The sequence below is a fragment of the Stigmatopora nigra genome, unplaced genomic scaffold (genome assembly GCF_051989575.1).
Source record: "Stigmatopora nigra isolate UIUO_SnigA unplaced genomic scaffold, RoL_Snig_1.1 HiC_scaffold_27, whole genome shotgun sequence".
NCBI classification, from domain to species: domain Eukaryota; kingdom Metazoa; phylum Chordata; class Actinopteri; order Syngnathiformes; family Syngnathidae; genus Stigmatopora; species Stigmatopora nigra.
The window spans coordinates 1,395,558-1,415,557 of NW_027551606.1; the positions used below are offsets into that span (position 1 = coordinate 1,395,558).

The following is a 20,000-nucleotide window of genomic DNA, read 5'->3' on the forward strand; positions in this document are numbered from 1 at the left end:
GATCAGTTTTTGTAAGTATAACAGCATCGTAGTAATCCTTATGGCTGACATGAATACGTCTGCACGTATGCACGTAAACCAGTATACACGTATACACGTATACACGTGTGAAGTATGAATGTATTTTATGCTTATTATTATGTCTTTTGGTTTATATAGTGTAGTCACAAGAATAGAATTTTGCATGACCCAGTGGAAACTTCTATCATGACACCTTTTAGTTAGGGGGTGTCATCTATCACGACACTCCCATTTCTTTGTCTACTTCTTCCCGCCTATAGTTTGTACCTAGGTCACATGACACTTTGTTAATAAAGCTAGCTCAACTGTTGGAGGGAGGCAGGGATTTGAACTGGTCAGGCAGGGAGATGGACTCATCTCCAAGCGCCGGCTACTCCCGACCCCTCCCTCAGCTGAAGTCTTTGAAAATCTCATCAAGCCGACTCTGCGTGTGCTACCTCTGATCCGAAGTTATTGAATGTATATGGTTCTAAACCTGACGTTTGAAGAAGGAACCCGGCTGGAGAGAGGATGCACGCACAAGAGACGGTAGGGCTGTTTAAAATTAATGTATAAGAAGGCTGGTGAAAATCCCGTTTTTCCTCGTGAAAAAGTCGAAGAAAAACGTTCCATAAATAGGAAATATTTGCATATCGTTGGGGAGTATTTATGTCAAAATAAAATAAAAGGAATACACAAGATATGCGGCAAATGTACACTTCGGTGACGTTTGTAAGGAAAACTGGTGACGCGGTTTAGACTAGGGGGTGAAAGAATCCCTCGTAAAGGATTTTTGGAGATTGTTAAAAATAAGGGAAACCTTCCAAAAATACAGCACCTGATGAGTAAAAGCGCTTGATAAAAGTAATCTTCATATGATATATATATATATATATATATATATATATATATATATATATATATATATATATATATATATATATATATATATATATATATATATATATATATATATATATATATATATATATATATATATATATATATATATATATATATATATATATATATATATATATATATATATATATATATATATATATATATATATATATATATATATATATATATATATATATATATATATATATATATATATATATATATATATATATATGAACCTGAAATACGCCGTGACGCGTTCATAAATCTCGACGATTACCGTGCAAAATAATAAAGTATAAACGACTATCTAGGCAGGTAAATAAAATAATAAATTAGTTGGGACGTCCCTAAAAAAATCCTAGAGAAATATATTAATAGCGTAACATTTGACCATTGTTTGAAAAACGTTCAAAACCAAAGAACGAGAGGGAAAAAAGCATCTAAAATGGGCTCTGGGAAGAGTAAAGAATATCCAAATGATGTGAAATTCATTCAGAGACATTTTCCTGACAATTGCGCTCATATAGGAGAATGGACAAAAAAGAACCATGTAAATGGTTGGGGTGGGATTGTTAGTGGAACCTTTGTAAACTATTCAAAGGAATTTAGAAGAAAAAAAGCTTTAAACAACGGGAAAAAGCAAGAAAAAATATGTATTTAAGAGATGGCGGATTGGGACGGGACATCCCAAGAGAGAATGGAATGCCAGGCAAGTTACCTCGCACCAAGGAAGAGCAGAGAGAGATAAGGATTTAGAGGCAGAGGAGACAGAAATGGCATTCATCCAAATTATTAATGATATCAAACGAGAAGAAAACAATGCAGAAATGGCATTGATCCAAATTATTAGGTAAATTGTACCTGGCGAAGTTTAGATAACATAATTAATTTAGGATACGCATGATTTCTATAGGATGGAATAAGATGAATATGTTTAGTGCACGAAACATGATTCATTGTTTTTCCATCACTAGATGAAATATGCTTTATCGTGAGTCATATTAATGACTATTAAAATATCACACATTGCATTAGTATCAAATAATTGATGAGAATGATTAGTGCTGACAGGACAGCAAAAGGTGGTTAGCTGCCAAGAAGCCGCTCTCCACTAGTGACAAAAATTGCAGACCACTCATGTCTGATTATGAATGAGTGTGAGCGTGAATAGTTGTTTCTCTTTTTGTGTTTTTGATGGGCCATCCACCAAGATATAATCGATCCGTTAGATATCAAGGTGGAAAAGCATTTAGCAAATTCGAATCAATTTCTGAAACCGCCAACAAGCCCTCTTCAGGGATGGCAGCGACGGATTGGAAATTTGAAATCAATTTCTGAAATTGCCAATAAGCATTTTTGGATGGCGATGAAAAATTATGGGAAATTGTTTAGTCCAAAGAAATTTTTTGATGATAATGCATTGAAATGGAGGAACAAATCTGCAATGCGAAATTTTGAAGCACTGAAAAAAAAAAAAAACAGTGCATCATATGAAATTCCAAAGTACCATTGATTTAGAGGGATAATGGCATCCAAATTGTGTTAACAGATTAATTGACTGAATTGACAAAATGTTCCATATTTCATTACAAAATCTTTGCGCCTACATAACGAGGTCAACCGGACAACAAAATATGGAAAGCCTATTTAGTTGACCATACCAAACGCCTTTATTCACTACACTATTGGAGCTGAATGATGAGTCTAATCTGGCTATCTGCATAAAAGAAAAACTTTAAAGAAACGCAACGTTTTCAACAGGAAACATGGAGAAGACGCACGAGCAACCCAAAATGAGAACGTCCGTACAACTGTTGCTGACCAAACAGCAGACATAAAAATAGCTGAAAAGGAGGATGCAGATCCATCTTTGCACTGTAAGGAGGTTCTCTCAGTTGAAACGTTTGAGGAGACAGGTAAGATAAGCTTATTGACGCGATCAGACGTAATGATCCAATATTGATTGGAAAGATTATTGCTTGAGGAGCAATGCCATAAACCATAAGGAACTTTTTATATTGGTTTTATTGTCTCCATTAAAGAGTGAAAGCGTTTCAATTGAGAACAAACCTTCTTACAGATTTTTAAAGTAAACGATTTGAGAGAAAAGAGAGAATACAATGGATAGATATAAAACCAAATTTTAATTTTATGCCTGACTATTGGCAAATGTTGATTAAGAAAGTTTTATAGGAGATGATTGGCAAACTCCGAAGACAATGGAATGTTACATTTGATAAAAAAAGACTACTAGTTTGGGATATTTTAGAATTTCAAACAACTGAGTTTAATATGCATTGCAATACACATTGTTAATTGAATTGGGACTTGATTACTAAGCTTTTTATAAGTAATTAGTTTTAATGGCTCTAAAGGACAATTATGCTATAAAATATTAACCCTGATAAACAAGGTGTGGTTACAGTTTAATGGGTTCAATTCTTTTCAGAATTATAAATGTTTACATTTGTTTCTGGATATTAATTGATGTGAATCTAACTGTTGCAGAGAGCGGGAAAGCTGTTTTCCTGAGGAGAAAGCAGCCTAGTTCGCTTTTTGTATTTTTCATATTTTTAACATGATTAGTTAATTTGTGTAATTGCAGGAAAGGAAAAATCATATATAGTTATTGATCTTAACAAGGAAGCAGCAATCACAATAGAATAACAGCTAGTATATCTACTTTTGACTGATAAAACATTCAGATTTTCACAAGCAAAGTGATGGAATAAGTAAGATTGTTGTGATTTTTGTTCATTTGTGTCAGGAGTGGGTGGATTGCCTTTCCTGGCATGACGTCACGATAACATCCAGCTGTCACTAATTACGTGATTAGATTATTTTTGGTATTTAAGCATTGTGATTTTCTGTGGACGCCGTTGGATCGTCTGGTGTAGTACTGGTTAAGTTCTGGTTTCGTTTCCTGTTAATCCTGGTAGTAATTGCTGTTTCCATTTGACGCCACGCCGCATGTACTTTCGTTTGTAATGAGTGGACAAGCCAAGTTGTTTAAGTTATGTTACCCCGTTTATTAAATCAACCTACAAGAGCTACAGATCTGCCTCACCTTTCCATTCCTTCGGCGACTCTGCATCTGGGTTCAACTTCCCCTCCGATCGCGTCGCACTACGCGGCGGCGATCGTAACAGCACGATCCAACCATTATGGACCCAGCGGAGCGCCACCCACGCTCGCGCCGACGCACTCGGCGACGCAAACCATCCACCTCGAAGACACCGGACTGCTTGGAATGTATAAGAAACCCCTCAGAATCGTTTAGGAATTTTGTAATGGACACACCGTGGTGCGGGGCTCTCAGGCACATCATTTCTAGAGATGAGCCACAGCTGGTAGAAAAGTTAGAGCCGCAGCGTACTCATACGCCCCACCACTGCTATGCACGTCGCCCTGGGAAGCCTTTACCGTTTCATCATGATGCCCAGGTGCGTACAACCACCAGAGAGCGCCCAAGTTATCTTATGCCTATGCCCAGAGGAATTGATTCACCATGGAGGGAGCCTGAAGATTCTGGTGAGGAGGACATCATTGAGGAAATTGATTTTTTCGCTGGCGTTTCGGAATCCGATGATGAATTCTTTGACCAATTCGGACCCCGAGACCTTCCACTGGAGGAGGATTATCCCGATTGTTCCCCCGATAATTCCTATTACAAATACCCCGACCAGCAATTACAGAGTGGGCTTACCACCAATTATGGGGCACGACGTGATGGCGGGGGTGCTGTGCAATCCTCCCAGAGGAGGCGCCGAGCGCCACGCCGTAGAGCGAAGCGAAAGCAATGCCTGGACACACTAACCACTGTCCAAGTTACGCGCCCGCCCACGTCCCTCCAAGCTCCTTTTCCGCCCACGTCCCTCCAAGCTCCTTTTCCGACCACGTCCCTCCAAGCTCCTTTTCCGACCACCACCACGCTTTTCCAAGTGCCCGAAGTTACTCGGCCGACCACGCCTTTCCAAGTGCCCGAAGTTACTCGGCCGACCACGCCTTTCCAAGTGCCCGAGGTTACTCGGCCGACCCCGCTGTACCAGCAGCTCCTAAGGACTATGCAGCCCTCCCCGTTCCAAGTGGCCGAAGTCACTCGGCCGACCACGCTTTTCCAATTGCCCGAAGTTACTCGGCCGACCCCGCTGTACCAGCAGCTCCTAAGGACTATGCAGCCCTCCCCGTTCCAAGTGCCCGAAGTCACTCGGCCGACCACGCCTGTCCAAGTGGCCGAAGTTACTCGGCCCAGCGCGCCGTTTCAAGTGCCCCAAGCTCCTGTGCCAAGGCCACGCAAATTACTCCCGTTGCCTTTGGGGTCGCCGGTCGCACCCGTACCGAAGCCACGGATCAGGTTTCTGGTGACGGACGGCCATTCTAGCACCGCTCTCCCAAGCACCGCTCTCCCAAGCACCGCTCTCCCTAGCACCGCTCTCCCTAGCACCGCTCTCCCAAGCACCGCTCTCCCAAGCACCGCTCTCCCAAGCACCGCTCTCCCAAGCACCGCTCTCCCAAGCACCGCTCTCCCAAGCACCGCTCTCCCAAGCGCCTGCCCGTCCAGCGCCTGCCCGCCCAGAAGTGGCGACGATGCTCCGGCGCTCGATGAAGACGGGGCCGGCGACGTCGAGAGTGGTATTTCGCCGGAGTCCCTGGAAGATGGGACTGGCGCCATCGAGAGAGGCAATTCGCCGGAGTCCCTGGAGGAAGGGGCTGGCGACGTCGAGAGTGCCAATTCGCCGGTGCCCCTGGAGGAAGAAGCCGGTGACGTCGAGAGAGGCAATTCGCCGGAGTCCCTGGAGGAGGGGGCTGGCGACGTCGAGAGTGCCAATTTGCCGTTGCCCCTGGAGGAAGGGGCTGGCGACGTCAAGAGTGGTAATTCGCCGGAGTCCCTGGAAGAAGGGACTGGCGACGTCAAGAGTGGTAATTCGCCGGAGTCCCTGGATGAAGAAGCCGGCGACGTCGAGAGTGGCAATTCGCCGGTGCCCCTGGAGGACGGGGCCGGCGACGTCCAGAGAAGCAATGATCCGGGTTCCTGGGAGAAGAGGGCTGACCACCCCCCGAGCAAACAGGGTAAGGTGCCCGACCGTACTAAACTTCTAATATTTCCTGAAGGCAGGCAGTTTGGCAAAGACTTAAGGGACCAGCTGGGATGCCTGCCGGACCGACCACTGCCTCGTCTCGTTTCTGGCCGGCGCGGACGCCCGCCGGATCGACCTCAGCCTCGTCTTGTATCCGGCCTGCGCGGACGCCCGCCGGATCGACCACAGCCTCGTCTCGTTTCTGGCCGACGCGGACGCCCGCCGGACCGACCACTGCCTCGTCTCGTTTCTGGCCGGCGCGGACGCCCGCCGGATCGACCACAGCCTCGTCTCGTTTCTGGCCGGCGCGGACGCCCGCCGGATCGACCTCAGCCTCGTCTCGTTTCTGGCCGACGCGGACGCCCGCCGGACCGACCACTGCCTCGTCTCGTTTCTGGCCGGCGCGGACGCCCGCCGGATCGACCACTGCCTCGTCTCGTTTCTGGCCGGCGCGGACGCCCGCCGGACCGACCACAACCTCGTCTTGTTTCTGGCCGGCGCGGACGCCCGCCGGATCGACCACCGCCTCGTCTCGTTCTGGCCGGCGCGGACGCCCGCCGGATCGACCTCAGCCTCGTTTCGTTTCTGGCCGGCGCGGACGCCCGCCAGACCTGCCACTGACTCGTCTCGTTTCTGGCCGGCGCGGACGCCCACCGGATCGACCACAGCCTCGTCTTGTTTCTGGCCGACACGGACGCCCGCCTGACTTGCCTCTGCCCCGTCTTGTTTCTGACCGGCACGGACGCCCGCCAGACCTGCCACTGACTTGTCTCGTTTCTGGCTGGCGCGGACGCCCGCCGGAGCGACCTCTCCGTCTGTTCTTGGGTTGGTGTGGAAGACCACCGGACATTTCTAGATCTCCCACCCACCCTCCCTGCTTGTTTCCGTTTCTCATGTTGTAATTGACCTTGGGACGTCTAGAATCCGTCCCTTAGAGGGGATGTACTGTCAGGAGTGGGTGGATTGCCTTTCCTGGCATGACGTCACGATAACATCCAGCTGTCACTAATTACGTGATTAGATTATTTTTGGTATTTAAGCATTGTGATTTTCTGTGGACGCCGTTGGATCGTCTGATGTAGTACTGGTTAAGTTCTGGTTTCGTTTCCTGTTAATCCTGGTAGTAATTGCTGTTTCCATTTGACGCCACGCCGCATGTACTTTCGTTTGTAATGAGTGGACAAGCCAAGTTGTTTAAGTTATGTTACCCCGTTTATTAAATCAACCTACAAGAGCTACAGATCTGCCTCACCTTTCCATTCCTTCGGCGACTCTGCATCTGGGTTCAACTTCCCCTCCAATCGCGTCGCACTACGCGGCGGCGATCGTAACAATTTGAGAATTAAGCCCAACCAAGTGGCCGTATGCAGGTGTTGAGCACGCGCTAAAGACGACAGCAGCTAAAGCAGCAGCGCAAACACTTACTGCACAGTATTACTTGATATGCAAAACATTGCATCGCAGAAGGTAGAGATGCATCTATACAGAAAGGCACAGAACAGTCTGCAGAAGACCTGTACACAGCTAAAGGCCTAGCGTGCCTACCAAAAATTATTCCAAAATTGAGCCATGGATTGAACCATGTCTCAACAGGGGGGGATGATGGACAAGGTACAGCATGTGTTCCATATCCCAGAGGTCTAAATACCTACTTTTAAATTTTTTGTAGGAAGTGTATGATTTGTTGCAGACATGGTGTGCAAGGTAACCTCAGGCCCAAACGAGGACAACGTCCAAAAGAGTGTGGGACTGGATATGCAAACAAATGTCCATGGAAGACCATTTCAACATCCTCTATGGGAAGATGGACCATGAGAAAAGACTAAGGGCGAGGCAGATCTACTCACAGAATGGATGGTAACATGTTTGGAGAAGCTTGTCCAAAGAACATGCAAGCTGCCGTGATCCCCTTTTGTCTACTTTACAGGAGGTGGTGAAGCCAGGTGACTGGATGCTGATCCGAGTCATAAAAAGGAAGTCCTGGTTCTCTCCACGATGGGAAGACCCATTCGTGGACAAACTCACCAACCTCCACTGCTGCAAAGATTGCTGAGAGGTCTACGTAGATTCACCAATCTCAGGTCAAGGTGGTTCGAAACATAGGGGACTGTGAGTAGACTGCAAGCCGGACGGTACCAAAACCCTTGTCCGTGGAACATCATCAGACATCTACTCACCTGCCCCGAGCGCCCCTCGCTTAAGTTTGACATTTCGTAGACTTAGCATTCCCGCGCAGAAGCCAAAATGAAAGCTGCCGCCACCCTCATCACAGCAACTCTACCGCAACCTGGGCGTGGCTGGATGCCCTGCCCACTGAGACTCGAGCAGGAAATCGAGATGGTCCCTTGCTACTATCGCAAAAAAGAGTGAGGTGGTAGGAAAAGAGTGATCCAAAGAATTATTATGAAGAAAATGTGTGGTATAATTTCATGATGTTTCAGAAGAAATTGTCCGGTGTGAATGAAAATTGTTATGTGTGTAGTCGTATACCTATTTCCACAAGCACCCCGCCAATTTATCCTAAACCAATTAATCCCTACGACACCAACACAACTCCATGGTATCCCGACATCCTGAAATTATGGTACATAGGAGCTACAATTAGAGCTACAGTTTCCCAAATTAATCCGACTGTACCACATTTGGCGGGTAGAAATTTTACAAGACTCCTAAAATACAATTGGACAGATCTTGCTATGTTGAACGACGTCCCATACCCACGTGGTTTTAAAGCCGTGTGTTTTGCCAGTATCATGTCCCTTTTTGGCCACTCCATGCCGTTGGGGGAAGTCCCCATGAAGTACTGCAGTCAGGTAATTACCCAGTGCACGCGAAACACCACTAACAAAGACCAGTTCAATGCCACAGGAGCGCCCCCGGGTGCCACCTGCAGGGATTATTACACTCTCCCTGATGTAATGGGCACTAATCCTCAAGATGATGGGTACTGGCTATGTGGCCATTCAGTGTTTTTGAGTTTGCCCACAGCATGGACAGGTCGGTATGCAATGGTGCAGATGGTCCAGGATGCCTTCCTTCTAAGGGGAGTAAAGGCAAGGGATAAGAGATCAGTGCAATTCAAACCACATGATTCAATTTGGGGTAGTGATGTCCCTGATGATCACAAATTATGGTCCACCTCCGAGAAAGTCATACTGTCACGACTTCCACAGATTAGAGTGGGTAAAGTTATGCTCCGTGTAGAAACATTGAATTATCGGATGGGACTGTTCATTAACCAAACTGTCAAGGCTCTACAGGGCATAGCAGATGAATTACAAGATCTTAGAGAAATGGAGCTCCAAGACCATATGGTCTTGGATTTGATAACAGCCAAGGATGGAGGTGTGTGCGCCATAGTCGGAGAACACTGTTGTACTTTCATCCCAGATGAAACCGATGTCGAAGGTAACATTACTCGTGCAATAGCTGAAATGAAAGCCTTGGCCAACGCCATGGCCCAGGATCACTCAGCTATAGGTGCATCACTTTGGTCGTGGTGAATATCCGGGTCGTGGTTCGCGATCCTGGTTAAATTTTTAACACCGTTACTTGCAACTATGTTACTCTTCTGTATTTTCTCAATGTGTTTCATCCCTTGCATGAAAGCTATGGTTTGAAATACTAACCAACATACGCTGGTAGCTTACAGCGACATACGGTATCACCGCGTGGCATGCCGTAATGAAGATTCTCCCATTATTTTGAAGTGTGACGAGTGCCGGTATGTCGAGTCCTCCGGGTAATTGTACATGTCTTAACTTCAAAACTGTGTTCGCTCATAAAGCGGGACGCAGAGGAATTTTCTTAGATAACCTTAAAATTACCTCACGTTTTTCACCTTTGCCTTCACAAATGACTTTATTGTTTTCCATACTCCATAAGTACTTACTCCATAAGTAACTGCTGATGATGTTTGTATTCTAGTACCTAGATAGGAGGGATATAAATTGATGTTTAATGAAGATTCTTTCAAAGTTACTAACGGGGGGAAATGTGAAGTATGAATGTATTTTATGCCTGTTATTATGTCTTTTGGTTTATATAGTGTAGTCACTAGAATAGAATTTTGCATGACCCAGTGGAAACTTCCATCATGACTGAGACATGACATAAAGACTGAGAGGTAAGTGATCCATCTTATTCTTGTTGGCATCGGTGAGGCAACTTGCAGTCGCCGGAAAATGGCGCTCAAGGCGGAGAGCTAACAAGTATGAATATGTCATAAATAAATGTCATAAATGTGTCTGGCCTGGGAAGACGAACTTGTGGAGAAGCACTATACAATTTCGTCATACGCTGCTGAGGGTATCATGACTACTAGGCTTTTTGTCAAGTCAATGATGACGACAATGCCTATGTCTGATTTTCATTTTTTTTCATTTTTCATGACACCTTTTAGTCAGGGGGGTGTCATCTATCACGACACTCCCATTTCTTTGTCTACTCCTTCCCGCCTATAGTTTGTACCTAGGTCACATGACCCTTTGTTAATAAAACTAGCTCAACTGTTGGAGGGAGGCAGGGATTCGAACTGGTCAGGCAGGAAGATGGACTCATCTGCAAGCGCCGGCTACTCCCGACCCCTCCCTCAGCTGTATACACGTATACACGTATGCACATTTACACTTATACACATATACAGATATACACATATACATATATATACATATACACACGTGTACATACCGTCACCGGACATTTGGTTGCCGGTCAAATGTACTTAGATATTAAACAGAGATAGTAAACTCTCTCTCTTAGATATTAAACTCTGTCTCATGAATCTAATTTTGAGAGCTGGGTTCAAAAGCAAACTCTCTGTCACCATTTGACCGGCGACTACAAGACCAGCGACCAAAAGACCGGCGACCAGTACACCGGCGACCAAAAGACTGACGACCAAAAGACTGACGACCAAAAGACCGACGACCAAAAGACCGGTGACCAAAAGACCGGCAACCAAAAGACCGGCGACCAAAAGACCGGCGACCAAACATCTAAGTACCGTACATACACATACAGTGGTACCTCGACATACGATCGTATGTCGAGCTTTTCGTAATTTGAGCGAACGTTTCCCATTGAAATGAACTGAAAACAAATTAATTCGTTCCAACCCTCTGAAAAAACAGAAAAAAACTGGATATTGGATTGGAAAAAAGGTTATATTTGTACTAATTCATCTTTTTTTTCCACAAAGTAACAAAATACTAGTTGTTTAATAGTTATAAAATGTGTGTGAAAGAAGTAAAATTAGACACATCTTGCCAGTCATATAGACAGCGACATGCACGGAGGGGGAGGGGGGGGGGTTGATCCAGGTGGACAATGCACTCATAAACGAACAAACAAATTTAAATGAACTTGGATACATTTATACGGACACTCAACGTTTAATGTATCTTCACACAAAATTGAATTCTAATTTTGTTTTAATCTTTTTTACCTTAATTCTACGGGTTGACTCCACCCGGCCGTTCGGCCGGAATCTTCAAAATGAACGCATCAAGAGTTGTTTGGAACTTGCCGCTTCCCTGTGTCTGATTACCGAGTGGATTCCAGTGTTTAGGGCCGTTGTCCTGGAATCCAGGCCTGGCGTAACTTGAACATTTCCACTGATTCTTGAACATTTTGCCTAAGCATCTGCTGATACTGACTGGAATCCATGTGATCTGCCATTTTAACAAAATTGCCAGTACTTGAACTGGCCACACAACCCAACACCAAGATGTAACCACCACCACATTTTACTGTGGGTAGAAAGTGTTTGTTTTGGAATGCTGTGTTCTTCTTCCACCATGCATACTGCCCTTTGTTATGTCTAAATAATACCTTTTTGTTTCACCAGTCCACAGCTCCTGATTCCAAAATGAAGCTAGTTTGTCCAAATGTGCTTTAGCATACCTCAAGCGACTCTGTCTGTGGCATGTTTGCAGAAAAGTCTTCAACTGCATTATTCTCCCACACAGCATTTCCTTGTGCAAACCGTGCTGAATAGTTGAATTGCAGTAACACCATTTGCTTGCAGCACAATGATGTTGAAGGTCTTAGGAGCTGGTCTCTGGATGGAGTGTGACTGTTCTCAAAATACTTTGACGCTCACACTCATACCTAGGGGCAATTAAGAGTGTCCAACAGGTTACATGCATCTCTTTAGAATGTGGGGGAAATGTGTGAGTACCCAGAGGAAACCCACACAGGGCCAGAGAGAACATGTAAACTCCCCACAGGTGGACCGTCCTGGATTTTATCCCAGGATCCCAGAACTGTGAGGCCGACACACAACTCATCATTCTGAACAAACCATCCACACTGTCAAACATGGTGGTGGCAGCCTCATGATTTGGGCCTGCTTTTCTTCAGCAGGGCCCAGAAAACCTATTGGAGTCTGCAAAAAAACTAATGCTGGGATGGAGACTTATCTTCCATCAGGACAATTAAATGGGCGGCCCGGGGAGACGAGTGGTTAGCGCGTCGGCATCACAGCTCTGGGATCCTGGGTTCAACTCCCGGTCATGTCTATCTGTGTGGAGTTTGCATGTTCCCCCGAGCCTGTGTAGTTTTCCTCTGGGTACTCGGGATTCCTCCCACATTCCAAAGACATGCATGGTAGGCTGATTGAACACTCTAACTTCCCCATAGCTATGGGTGTGAGAATGCATAGTTCTCCATCTCTTTGAGCCCTGCGATCAGCTGTCCACCGATTCAGGGTGTCCCCCACCTCTGGCCCGGAGTAAGCTGGAATAGGCTCCAGCACCATCTGCGATGCTAATGAGGATAATGTAGACCAGACATGGCCGGGATAAACGAAAAACCACAAAGTAGGTTTTTCAGTGCTAAGCCCTAGTGGCAAGCGGAAGACAGGGGAGTGGCTTCCGTTTGCGAGTTCCAGCCTGAATTTTTACATTTTTATTAACTTAAAAAAATCATGAGGGTGGATTTTCCCTCTTTTTCCCCCCGTAAAAAATCTGCAATCTAGTGAAGCCGCAATATGAACAAATGAAAAAAATAGTTGCTGGCTGGTGCTGAACTTAAGTGTCTGAAGCATCACTTTAGATGGCTCACGTCTATCCGACTCATAAATATTGTCAATGACTTTTATTAAACTTTTCAGTTGCAGGCATGAGAAAATAAGACATTTGAGACGCTCAAACACAAAGTGATGTCTATCAGTCATGTCTTGGGGGTGTTTCCTCAATTCTTACTGCTTTACATTGAAATAACTGAATTGCCTTACCTGCTTGTTCACCAACACTTTCTGAATCACATGTCACTGGGTAAATTTGCCCTGAAGTATCCCATTGGCTTTCTGTTTTTGACCGGCATCCGTAATCACTGTAGGCTGTGCGGGCACTACCTCCCAGCAAACTCTTTGAATCCATCAAACAAAGCCACACTTTGTTATTTTCTCCGCTTTTAATCCTCAACTGTAGTTAAGTAGCCACTTCGTTAGTAGGTATTAGGTGTGTTGCTTGGGGACCTGCTTCTTTTCATTCTAATACTGAAGTATAATTTTTGAGCTTCTGTGGGGATCTTGAAAGAAGGAAGTTATTTCTCTGCTTCACAAAAGTGTCAATTCACACTGACTTCCTTACCACGAGACCCCACTACATTGTTCAACGAGCAACTGCGGCCAGCAGATGTTCGTGGTCAAATGAGCTGATGCTAAAAATAGCCCAGACAAGTGGCGAAGCAGTTGACTTCAGTGTGGTCGCAACGCGTTTCACTCTTAAAAATACTCTCAACAATGAAAAATGCCATCTCGTTTGAACATTGTCATAGTTATGAAATAAAGTTGGTGATTAAAAAATACACAGATAACATTTTTGCAGTCCTGTAAAAACATTTTTTAGTTCCCCCCAAAGTGTGTCAATCCTAGTATAGTATAGTATCTCCGTCACCACTCACATAATAAAAAATGCTTTTTCATTACAATGATATTAAAAATAATAATAATTTCCAAAATGTGTAGTGTATTTTGTCAATGTCATATCTCTCATTTTTTTGTTGTACTGATGCTCTTTCATCACCCACAGACGAATGGATTAAGTGAATGGACCAATCAGCAGCTGGAAGCAGCGCTCCGTTGCACCACCCAGCCCCAACCAACCACCTGGACAAACCATCTGTCTTAGATTGAGTACGCTCACAATTCACACCCTAACACCTCTTCCAATGTGTCCCGTTTTCAGTGTTCCCTCAGTTATCAACCCCCCTTGTTTCTGTCTCTGGAGGCAACTTGCTGTACTGTCTGTCTCGCCACACATCACCAAGTATGCCTCTATCTGGGAATAAGCCCTGGCTACACAGCAACGCTCCTCCACGCACACCCACAGACAGGCCACTCACCGCTGCAAACCTGCTCTGGCCTATGTAATCGGCCAGAAGTTCTGGCTGCCCTCCCAAGAGCTCTCCCTGAGGACCGACTTCAGGAAGCTGTCCCCTCGCTTCGTCGGTCTCTAAGGTTGAACAGGTGTTTAACCCGCACGCTGTCCGCTTCAAAGTTCCGGCAGCCCTCCGCATTCATTCTGCCTGACCATTACCCGGATGCCCTACATTACGTACCAGGTAGCCCGAATAGAAGCTGGGGGTACTGTCAAACCCAGGGCTAAGCGCGTTATTGAATGCTCCTAACACCCAATCATAGGTCCAACATCAGATCGGTTAAGCAGCACCAAATGTGAGTCATCATTATCACTGACCTACTTAAGCCAGCAGAGCTTGACCATGTTGCCTTTTGTCTCTATCGGTCCACTGTTAGTACTTTCTAGCGTTTCTTCCTGTTTATGTTGTCTGATATTCAAGTTTCTGTCTTTGATAAAATGATTTTTTGTCAAACCACCCGTTCAAAATGAATATTAATAAATATTTGTAAACAGCGCATAAATCTCTGGAAGCCAGTTTAGATTTAAATATGAAATAGGTGAAAAACACAATGTCAGATTTGTACATTGCTGATTAGAGCCCATTGAAAGCATTAAATTTGTCCAAAAATGTTTGAAATCAAATTAATCAGTCATTTACAAATCAGATTTCTCCAGTGGTGTGCCATCAGGGCCTTCAAGGCATTCTCTTCTGGCCTAAGAAATATCTGAATCAGACTGATTTTAATTATATATTGTCCATGAATATTTATTAAATAATTCAAAATTGACTGTTAGCTTCCTTTCACTGATTTTCCCCCTGGTTGCACTGCTTCCAGGTGTGTGTTTTCATATTGAAGCATTTAACCAATCACATTTCTGCCATTATTTGTGGCCAGGGTCAGAAATCTGGCCTTCACAATCAGTTCTGCAGGCTCTGCTGCATTAAACAAGTGTCGATAAGACTTGCTTTAGCCAATCATAATTCGATTTGGTGACACCAAGGCCTTCTCGCAGGTGTAGGGATACATCACTGCTTTCTCGCAGGCGTAGGGATACATCATTGCTTTCACCAACAATGATTGTGATAGGTTCATTAATAATTATACTTTAACATAATTATTAAAACACTGCAGGATTTGTACCCCTGAATTTGGCAATTTATTTGCCTTTAAAACACAGGGGGGAAATAATCAGACAGGTCAGTTGTTGTTATCTTCAAGCCAACTTTTACTGAAAATAATAATCAATTCACACAAAAACATAATATACAATAACACCCATATATATCCATATGAATATATTAACAACCCGTTATAACCCAAAACAATGTACTTGTTGCATAAACGGTCATAACTTATGACTATTGTAACTTGTATTACCTTTTGTTTTCCAACTTAGCAAAGTCCTCAGCTAGTTAGCAGGGCAAACAAAGGAATCTCAATAGCATAGCTTAGCTTCATTTGCTACGACTGTCATACACACATACACATCACAATGTGAACGCTAATGGCGGCCGAGGGTACGTTGCTAATGCTATTACATGTACTATAGTCGAGGCTTGTGAAATCTCAATAGCATAGCTTCCTTTGCTACGACCGTCATATACTGCACACTATCATGCTAACGCAAAAATGGCGGCCGAAGGTACGTTGCTAATGCTATTACATGTACTCATTTATAACTTAACTCACTTTACTCTGTCACAAAGGCAGACATGATTCAATTATTGACATTTCATTAAATAGGCCTCTCCTGAGTAAACTTATAAGTGAGAATACATTCAGACTTCTCCATCTCAGAATTATCCTCCCCAACAGTAATTTCTCGTACAGTTTTAAAGCCATAAATCGAAACGATTACCAGGTTGCTGATTAATCCAACTGCGTAAGCAAGAACAAACAATCCTTCATTCGACATAACAATTCCATGAAGAAGCGAGAAAGGACGTCACGATGTAGGAACACAATGCGAGTGTTCCCGGAGGTGATTGATAGCCATCCGCTGGTATCAAGAGTTCTTCACGGCTCTTCGTTGCAAACACAGATCAACAGTCCTCGGAGCCCGGGACTGGGTGAGATGTCAGGCCAACAGTCCTTGGCACGAGGACTCGGTGACTTGTTACGACCCCGAGTTCTCTTCAGACAATTTGACTGAAGCTCACATACAAAAATGATTAAATGCACACATATATATATATATATATATATATATATATATATATATATATATATATATATATATATATATATATATATATATATATATATATATATATATATATATATATATATATATATATATATATATATATATATATATATATATATATATATATATATATATATATATATATATATATATATATATATATATATATATATATATATATATATATATATATATATATAATAGTATTACAGAATAAACTCAACAGATTGGCTAGCGATAGTGTGGACTAGCCAGAGCTATCAAAGTGTATCTGGAGCTAGCTGCACAGGCAAATATATTCTTGTGTTGATTTAATCGTGGTTTTGTCAACCCGCAATTGCTGAAGGAGGAGAAGAAATGGATTTGTTTGCAGATTTACTGTCAAAGCCATTTTCAAGACTGACTTTTCAAGAAAATTGAGAAAGGTCGGACAACTCCAAAGCAAGCAAGCCTGTCACAACTGGGAACGAACATTTTCAGCACTAAATTGAATAAAAACATAGGCCAGAAATACGACAGGACAGGCTCGACTTTGAGCATTAGCTTCGATGGCGATAGAAAAGAAGGAGGAAGGAAAGGAGGATGGATATTGTGTACAGGTAAAAATAATTTCTGGTGAGTAAAACATGGCTATATTCCTAAATAATATTTCAATTGTATGAAGTTATTATTGCTGTTTTTTTTATGTGTCACATTTGTAGCTGCAGTAGAGGTATTACAGTGATCCCTCGCTTATCGCGGTTAATGGGGACCGGGACACCCCCGCAGAAGGGTGAAACCGCGAAGTAGCCGGGCGCCATTAAAAAACGCGTATAGAAACGTATAACACGTGCACAAAACCACCACCAGGCTAATATGCTGTTCATTCAGGTGTTTTATTCCACATTAGAATGCAGGTGTTATGTTGGTGCATACAAACAAATCAAATATAGTATATATATAGAGTAAAAAACTGCAAATGTAATAAATGTAAACTTTTATTCAGAAAACTCGGAAATTCAAAAACATCATAGCAGAGTCACTCGATCCTTGCATCATAGCAGAGTCACTCGATCCTTGTGGGCTTTGAAACCTGTCTTCTGAAGTTCGTCCTTGACCATACTAATTGAATATTTTGTTTCCACACCCAGGAGGACGATGTAATTTAAAATTTAAATTTAATATCTTTAAATTTGTTTTTTTTTCCCTGAAAAAAATCTGCGAAGCTCTGCAGGCGCAATAAGTGGAACGCGAAGTAGCGAGGGATTACTGTATAGCCATAAAATAGTTTTTGACGGATTGGATTGATACCGATAACGGAAGGCGTCACTAGGAAATTCACGGACCGCCACTGGTGGTAACATAGAAGTGAAAATGACTACATTAACAGGCATTTTCTGTAGACCATAATTTCCTGGTATTCTGAAATGTTAAATGGAAGCATGTTCTTAGCCGTTAAATGTGAGTTTTAGACTTGTGCAAGAAACAGACCAGGTTTTCTCACGGCTTATCTGTCATCCATCCTTTGATGGTTTCCTTTGTATACAAATACCTCATTAGCAATGTGTGATATGTCCTGAGGTGAAAAAAGAACAAACACCAATGTTGATTCCATCACAGAAAGATAATGTGTGTGTATGTGTAGAATCTACAAATCAGATAATCTGGTTTCCATTAAAGAGCCTTGTTCTTTTTGGCATAAACAATCCTTGAAATCACATCATTTGCCGGAATCACTTCTTCTCGGTCCCTTTTCCAGCCTCACAGGAGTTGTTGGAAATCGTTCAAAGTTCATTGTTCCCTCAAAATTCATAGCAAGCGAAAGGATACTGTATGCACACTTCAGCTTTAATAAAACATCCACCTATGGTAGCAAATGTAGGATAACATTGATAAATGATACATATGATATATATTTCAGCAACATGGTTATTTATTTTTATCCATGTATTCATTTATTAATTTATTACCTATCTATTTATGTCTAAAATGCCTTTCCTATTTCTGTATCCTCACCCTCTTAATACTGCGTCAACGAAATTTCCCGAATACGGTATGAATAAAGTTATCCGATCCGATTCGATCCAATCCAATCCAATATGATGATAATTAACTCAACAGCTTCAGAATTGGAAACATTGCAAGACAATGATCTTTGGCCAATATGTTCATTTAAAGGGACTATTAGAAGGAGGGAGCAAAATTTATGTTGCATTGTTCACCTATTTCATATTTAATGCAAAAATAGCTTTTGGGTGATAAAAATTACCATATTTCCACGCATATTAGCCGCCTCCACGTAAAAGCTCCACCCTTAAAATTTCCTTATAATCGTTGAATTTTACAATGTATCTCAAGTGAGTTTTTCATGTTTTATGGAAGATACGGTTTATTTTTTCCTGGCGGGGCACCATGGTCAGGTTCATTGGAAATCTGGGCGAATACAAAGAAGGTAAAGACTTCGAGTCCTACGTGGACAGGTTTGAGAAATGGATGATTGTAAACAAGGTGGTGATGGTTAAGCCCACCATTATATTATCAATATATTACAATTACTATATATTGATTATCTGTGTTTGTTTATTGTTAAGTCCATAGACTCAGCAAGTGGTGCACTGTCAACAACTTGGCGCCGATCCAAAATCATCCTGGACTACAAACAGAACAACTCTACTTATCTCACTTGGACTACTTATGTATTCATTTCTTCTTTATTGATTATTTATTGGCGGCCCAGCGGCGCGAGTGGTTAGCATATCGGCCTCACAGCTCTGGGGTGCTGTGGTCAAATCCAGGTCGGTAAACCTGTGTGGAGTTTGCATGTTCTCCCCGGGCCTGTGTGGGTTTTCTCCATGAACTCCTGTTTCCTCCCACATTCCAAGACATGCATGGTCGACTGATTGGACATTCTAAATTGCCCCTAGGTATGAGTGTGTGCATGGTTGTCTGTTGCCTGGCCACCGATTTAGAGTGCCCCCTGCGTCTGGACCAAAGTTTGCTTATTGTTAGAATATGTAAAAAAAATAAATAAATAAAAACAGCAGATCTTGAATTTTCGAATGATATATCATTTCTCTTCATGGTGTAGAGCAGGGGTCGGGAACCTTTTTGACGAAAAGTGCCATAAACAATTCATATTTTCAAAAATTATTCCTTGAGAGCCATACTCAGAATTTAAAATTAAAAATACATGAAAATGTGAGCATTTATTATTCATTTCACCACTTTGAAAGAAAAAAAGACTGAATTCTTTTGAGAACATTATTTCATTGTTGCTAATTAATGAGTATCAATGAGAGTATGCATGCAGAAGAGACTAATGACGAAAAATTATGATTTACAAAGACGCTAGAGATTGTTTTGGCGCGACAGTGCCGGCGTGACGCTCCCATTGGTGCGTCTGGGACCAGCGGTTCCCATATTTTACCACACAGGTTCGCGGAGAGCCATATAAACCCATCAA

The 20,000-nt window shown here is 43.0% G+C and overlaps 1 protein-coding gene and 1 long non-coding RNA gene across 2 annotated transcripts in view; one reads left to right on the forward strand and one right to left on the reverse strand.

Moving 5' to 3' along the window:
* Positions 1 to 3,692: 3,692 nt before the first annotated feature.
* On the forward strand, positions 3,693 to 14,447 carry LOC144192824 (uncharacterized). Its single transcript, XM_077711636.1, has 3 exons — positions 3,693 to 4,892; positions 4,929 to 5,361; positions 14,281 to 14,447. The coding sequence occupies exons 1-3, from the start codon at positions 4,071 to 4,073 to the stop codon at positions 14,445 to 14,447; spliced, it is 1,422 nt and encodes a 473-aa protein (XP_077567762.1). The 5' UTR covers positions 3,693 to 4,070.
* Positions 14,448 to 17,414: 2,967 nt separating this feature from the next.
* Positions 17,415 to 20,000, reverse strand: part of LOC144192844 (uncharacterized) — a 20,033-nt gene continuing 17,447 nt past the window's right edge. The window contains exon 2 of the long non-coding RNA XR_013325465.1: positions 17,415 to 20,000. This exon is cut by the window's right edge and continues 231 nt beyond it. This is a non-coding gene — a long non-coding RNA (uncharacterized LOC144192844).

Excerpts from the sequence above, each read along its gene's own strand:
- LOC144192824 (XM_077711636.1), top strand. The coding sequence starts at position 4,071 with ATGGACCCAGCGGAGCGCCACCCACGCTCGCGCCGACGCACTCGGCGA. Across the intron at positions 4,893-4,928 it reads CGCCTTTCCAAGTGCCCGAA|GTTACTCGGCCGACCCCGCT; the intron begins GTTACTCGGCCG and ends CAAGTGCCCGAG. Across the intron at positions 5,362-14,280 it reads CCCTAGCACCGCTCTCCCAA|CCCTGGCTACACAGCAACGC; the intron begins GCACCGCTCTCC and ends TCTGGGAATAAG.